Below are 5,859 nucleotides of genomic sequence, written 5' to 3' on the forward strand. Positions count from 1 at the left end.
ACGAGAACACACAAACGCACACAGTATAATTTTACTTTTAAATTTATACATTTGTCGACCACAAGAATTGACCTTTCTAACCTTCTTATTCTTTCGAATACACAATATACCATAGGGCAGAATGCCCTTTGATAGTTGAAAGATTATGTGGCAAAAGTAGAAAGTTATATTTAGCATTGTGAATAATAATAAGCTGAGTATGAAACCGCACTGAACCCCGAACGTATCGAACTCAAAAATTGGTTTTTATAGGAACCGAATATCGAACTGATAGGTACTATATGGTACTTGTACTTCCGTAACAATCCCTATCAGTCCATTTGGTACGAATTTATGTATGTAATAGCTCATGTTTGAGGCTATAGAACTCGGGCTTAAGTACAAAAAATCAAGAGGTTCTTGATTCTAAGATAAAGTAAAGACATCAAATAACACGTAGCAAAAAAAAAAAAACCAACTTAATCCGAGTTCATATGAGAGATTTATGAGTGTTCGAAATTGAGGAAAAATTATGTAAATGTATGGTGAGAAAAAATGACATCTAGAAAATTTAAGTTTTCAAGTACACATATTTAGGACTATGTAACTCAGGCTATATTTATCCAAAACAGTTGATTCTTGAACTTAACAAGTAGCAAAGACAAAGAAGAAGATGCAGGAAGAACGAATTCATACATGAGACTTGAGTGATCAAATTTAAGCATTTAAATTCTGATTTGGTACCTTTGATTTTTTTGCTCATTCCTACAAAGTGTGCTCTAAGTAGATCAGATTTGCATCATGGAGTTTGACATTCCTAACAACTCATGTTTTTAATTACTTGTATTGTTTATCAGTTACAAAAGTTAACTGACAGTCGGGTATCATGTTAAAACAAGATACAAATCACTACAAATTGTGACATCACAAGTACTTGGTACTTTTTAATTGATAATATATCAAAATGCTGAAAGATTTTTTAGAGTTTTAGGTCACAGGTGAACCATTCAACGGCTCGGTTGAAATCAGTTTTCTAGAATAGGGTTCTCGAAACCAACTTGGCTTGGTTAGATTTCCATTTGTTACACAAGATGCTTGGTTGCATCATTGTGCACAAGACGGGTTGTGACCAATGTCAATAGGGCGAAACTTGAAATTTTTATCTCGCCGATAAAGGTGGAACAAGTTCTGGCACTCAATCTCCATGTAAAAGATGTAAATTCCTTTATCATAAACATTAAAAAAAAAGCCTATCTAGTCCCATCATGTCCCGTTCCTAACAGATGCAGCCTAACAGGGTAGTGGTGTAACATGTAGAATCAAGTGGAGTGGGTGTGGTAGTTTGCAGTTTTAAACATATATATATATATATATATATATATATATATATATATATATATATATATATATATATATATATATATATTAAGCTAGGTACATGAAACAAATAGAATACATAAGAGACGAGACCTGTTTTCCATCACACTTTTATTCACAACTAGATTTAGACCATGAGCAGCATCCCAGCAAAGCTGAAAACCTCAACAACGGACAGAAACCTTGGCTTGGTTGAGTACCAAACTAGCAATAGCATTAAGCATTTTGAGGGTATACACCTGTGGTGTGGTTTTTGAGGCTACAGACAGACAGACAGACAGACAGAAGGGGAAAAACTTGGTGAGAGTACCAGTCCGTCACCAAAAGCCATACAGCCTTAAAAGAAGCTTCATCCGTGGTACCTTCAAATCCAAAATCTAATCTAATCTTACTTTACTAAATCCGATCAATGGGCTCCGTCCTGTCTTGGACTGCAAGGCGTTCAGACACATCAGCAAGGGATTTGAGATTGCATTTGATGAGTGCCTGCACAAAGTAGCAGGTTTCATCCTTGGTGTTCCCTTCAGGCACATCAACAACAAACGACTCCACCACTAGAGTCCCTGGCCTCCCCCCTTCAGTCATTTCTGGGTGGACCGAGATAATTGAAGAGTAATTCTGCATCAAAACTCATATTTTTTTTTTTTTAAAAAAAAAAAAAAAATTTTTGGACAACAGATAGATATTGCTTTAATTATTATAATTATAAACAGAGCTGCATTTGATTACGCACCCTGAGCCTGTGATCCCCACCAATAATCCGGATGCTAAAGATATGCTGGTCGTCATCAAGGAGTTCCAACCTCTCGGTGCTTGTAGTCGCAGGAAGACCCGACTTAACGTCAACTTCTCTAAGACTACCGATCTCAAGATTTCCCTCAGCAACAACACATCTGCTAACAAATGGCTTGTACTTTTGTGGTTCATCAAATCTTCTCACCAAAGACCAAACCTATCAATCAAATCACATAAATTAAAACATCATTTTTCCACATCAATGTGAAATGAAAACTACCATCATACTTCAGCTTGTAATTAATTTCGGAAAAAAAGGGTTCTAACAATATCTCATCCATCTTACAATCAAAATCAACCACAAGTCATCAGTCAACCAAAGCCCTCCCCTCAAAACCATCTCTCATTTCTCTAAAAAACAACTACTATGATTCTGTAGAGTTGTCAAATGTTTGCGTCATTTCGTAAAACAATGGACATAAATAGATAGATGTAAAGAATAATAGTATTTAGTGAAACCACTTGTGTCTCATATATTTAGGCAATACATGAAAGTTATATATATATATATATATATATATATATATATATATATATGTATGTATCCAAATTCCTACTCTTCTCGAATCCAATTCGTCACACGTTACTCGTCGTATATAAGTAAGTTATAAACTCATACAACAAAGATATTTGCGTGTAACGAGAACAGAACATCCTAAACGAAATTAAAATCTTCCGAGATCTGATCGAACACAACCGACCTCTTATCCACACACATTAATCTAGATAAGAATAAAAACGGTAATCCACATAGAGAAAGAGAAGAATAATAAACATCTAGGAGGTTAAATCAGATGAATTACGAGATGAACAGGGGCCTTGATGTGCTTGAGGAGAACGGAGGTGCATTGATTCTCGGAAATCTCGTGCCTATGATGCTTCTTAATGTACTCCATCTCCAAACTGTTGTATCCATTATTCCCGCAGCTCATCTTTTACGAACAAACCTAATCAACACTACTCTACTCCTTCGTCTCTCTGGACAGAATCCGATCACAGACGAGATCCAGATACCTGAAACTAAAGGTGCGACTCAGCGATTCACCACCATGAGATTAAGAGAGCTGAGCTTCTTCATCGCGTGAAACTGAAAAGTCTCTCCTTTTGTCATCAAAATGTGTAGTTTATTGTTCGTCGTTTGCTCACCGTATTATCTCCAATGGAATTGCAAATGGCCTCCGATAAGTTACTAATTCCCATTTTGCCATCTTTTTTGTCGGCTTCTCTTTACTTTGTCTGGATCTGTTTTTGGGTGCCGTGGGGTAATCCCAAAAACTCATAATCCGACAATATCTTATTAATAACCATTTTATTCATACAATCAATATCTTAGCTCATGTTTCTTTGATGGATTTAGCAACCAAAATGAATTTTTGTAACATGATCAACTTACGAGAATAATATACAACTAATAAATCAGAGAATGAATTACATTTTGTTTTCTGTGGTGTACATTCAAGTTTTAGTCCAACTTTTAAATGTTGACATCATTTGTTTATATAGTTTTCAAAAGTTGTATACATGGTTCTTGATACTAACTCTATTAATTTGTATCTATTAAATACATATAAATTAACCATTATACCTCTTTTTTATCATCTAAGTTATACTATATTGAGATTATTGATAATTCATTGACAATTTTTGAAATTATTTAAAAAACACAAAAAGCATTTTCACCATATAGTGGTGAACTCGATACTAGAACCGAAATCGAAATGACATAAAATACAGACTTGAAGTACATGGTACGATACCAATACCAATTTGGTGGCGGTTCAGGAAAGTAGGTTTAATTTAAACTTAGATGCAACGTCCCAAATTTCAAACTAAAATTTTCATTTCTAGAAAGGTATAAACAATGGTACTAAAACCATTTTTCATAAAAGCCTAGGTAACGAATTGTTTTTGACAACCTCAAACCATATTATAAAATTTATCAATATCATCATAAAAACAACGGACGTCTCAATTATGAAATCAACAACAATGCGCGTGCGATACAGTCAAACTGATACTTCAATCAAACAATAGAAGTACCTACAAAATATTTAATTTACAACTATAAGCATAAAGCTAAGTGAGTTCCCTAAAATACCACATACCATAATACACATACAATGCATAATGTCAATCCACTTGAACAAACAATGACTAATGCATCTAGTTCACATCTAGTCATAACGATGACTAACAACTCTAGTGCACGTTTAGTTATCCTAGTGGTTAACGGCTCTAATGCACGTCCAACCCTGACACGAGTAATCTAGGCCCTTGACTCTAATGTCGATTCACCATCAACTCCTCAAACAAAATATGTCAGCATATCATATAATCAATCAAACAAATAATCAACTGGAAAAAGACTATACTAGCCTACTTGCCTAATTAATGTAATGTCCGCAGACTCAGAGTAGTTAATTTAGAGATAATAAGGGTTAAAAATGACTTTTTGATATAAGATTATTTAGAACAAATAATATTAACAAAAGTTATAGTATATGTGACAAAGATTCTGTACATATAAAGAACGCTAAAATCCGACTTCGTATGAAGAAGTTATGCTTCTTCGAAGTTTCGCGATTAAACCAATACGACTCTACGTATCGTAAAAAGTAACTTTTTGAAAAATTACTTTTTAGCCTTAGTAATATAAACAAAAGTCATAGTATTCGTTAAACCGAGATTGTGCATAAAGAGAACGTCCAAATCTGACTTCAGTAGAGGAAGTTATGATTTTTCGAAGTTTCAGGGTAGTAGTGCGAGCACATAAACCGCATTCTAGATCGATTGATTTTTAGCCGAAATGATCTAAATGAGAATTGAAGATCTTATTAACAGGAGTTCAACGATAAAAATACAGTCGAAAACGGAGTCTGTATGTAGAAGTTATGAATTTTACACGGTCATTAGCCATGTAATATTCTCAGACTATTAAACTTAAGATCGGTCGAGAATTAGCCGATGGGGTCAAAAGAAAAGTTGTAGTACTCAGAAATACCTAGACGTGGATATAAAGAACGTCGTAAACGGATCCCGTATGCAAAAGTTATGAAATTTTGAAGATCTGCAGTTTACCTGCGTCCGGTGCCACATGTTTGCACCAGAGGCGAAGCATTGGTGCTACACATGCTCACGAAGTGAGAGCCATGTCTCATGGCGTGAGAGCTCCCTGTGCAGCCTATAAATAGAGCATAATTTCACTCATTTCTTCACACCTTTCCATTCTATTCTCTCCCAACCCCCCCCCCCCCCCCCCCCAAGGCCTCAATGCCTTTCTCTAACACTTCCTAGGTGTTAGTAGCGAAGCTCCGGAACGTCAGAAAGCCCCAAGAAGTAGAGCTTTCGGTTTAGAAGTTCTGCCCACGCAAAGTCTGTTTTCTCACTAAATCACCTGTAAGTTGAGTTATGTTTATCCTACTTTAAGTATAACTTATGTTTAAGTTCATTATCGTTATTATGAACCTATAAACAAGATTTATCAATAATTCCAAGTCATTATACCGATTGATCTACTTACGGGAGAGGTGTCTAGAATAGTCACGTTGGCTTGATTGTTGGATTTTAGAAAAGCTATATTCCAAAATGATCTGCCTCCTAACTATCCTGCCTGGTAATCCTTACTTGACTCAGAAGGAAGAGATCGTTGCCCGGGATCCATCTGATTTTCATGTTAGTTTTTACTTGACATCACAGAATCCCTAAAAT

General features: G+C 35.3%; 1 protein-coding gene across 1 annotated transcript; it reads right to left on the reverse strand.

The window, feature by feature from the left end:
* Positions 1–1,418: 1,418 nt before the first annotated feature.
* Positions 1,419–3,287, reverse strand: LOC145088923 (abscisic acid receptor PYL8-like). Its single transcript, XM_079027404.1, has 3 exons — positions 2,955–3,287; positions 2,090–2,308; positions 1,419–1,974 (listed from the first exon to the last, which is right to left on the reverse strand). Exons 1-3 carry the CDS (start codon positions 3,081–3,083, stop codon positions 1,753–1,755), a joined length of 570 nt encoding a protein of 189 aa, XP_078883530.1. The 5' UTR covers positions 3,084–3,287; the 3' UTR covers positions 1,419–1,752.
* Positions 3,288–5,859: the final 2,572 nt, after the last annotated feature.

Source organism: Lactuca serriola, chromosome 2 (assembly GCF_051521515.1).
Source record: "Lactuca serriola cultivar US96UC23 chromosome 2, Lser_US96UC23_V15, whole genome shotgun sequence".
Lineage (NCBI taxonomy): Eukaryota > Viridiplantae > Streptophyta > Magnoliopsida > Asterales > Asteraceae > Lactuca > Lactuca serriola.

What these genes read in the sequence shown, in the direction of transcription:
- LOC145088923 (XM_079027404.1), bottom strand. Translation starts at nt 3,083, where the DNA reads ATGAGCTGCGGGAATAATGGATACAACAGTTTGGAGATGGAGTACATT. An exon ending in TCAAGGCCCCTGTTCATCTC is followed by an intron (nt 2,309 to 2,954) that starts GTAATTCATCTG and finishes TTTGATTGATAG; the next exon opens with GTTTGGTCTTTGGTGAGAAG. An exon ending in GTGGGGATCACAGGCTCAGG is followed by an intron (nt 1,975 to 2,089) that starts GTGCGTAATCAA and finishes GTTTTGATGCAG; the next exon opens with AATTACTCTTCAATTATCTC.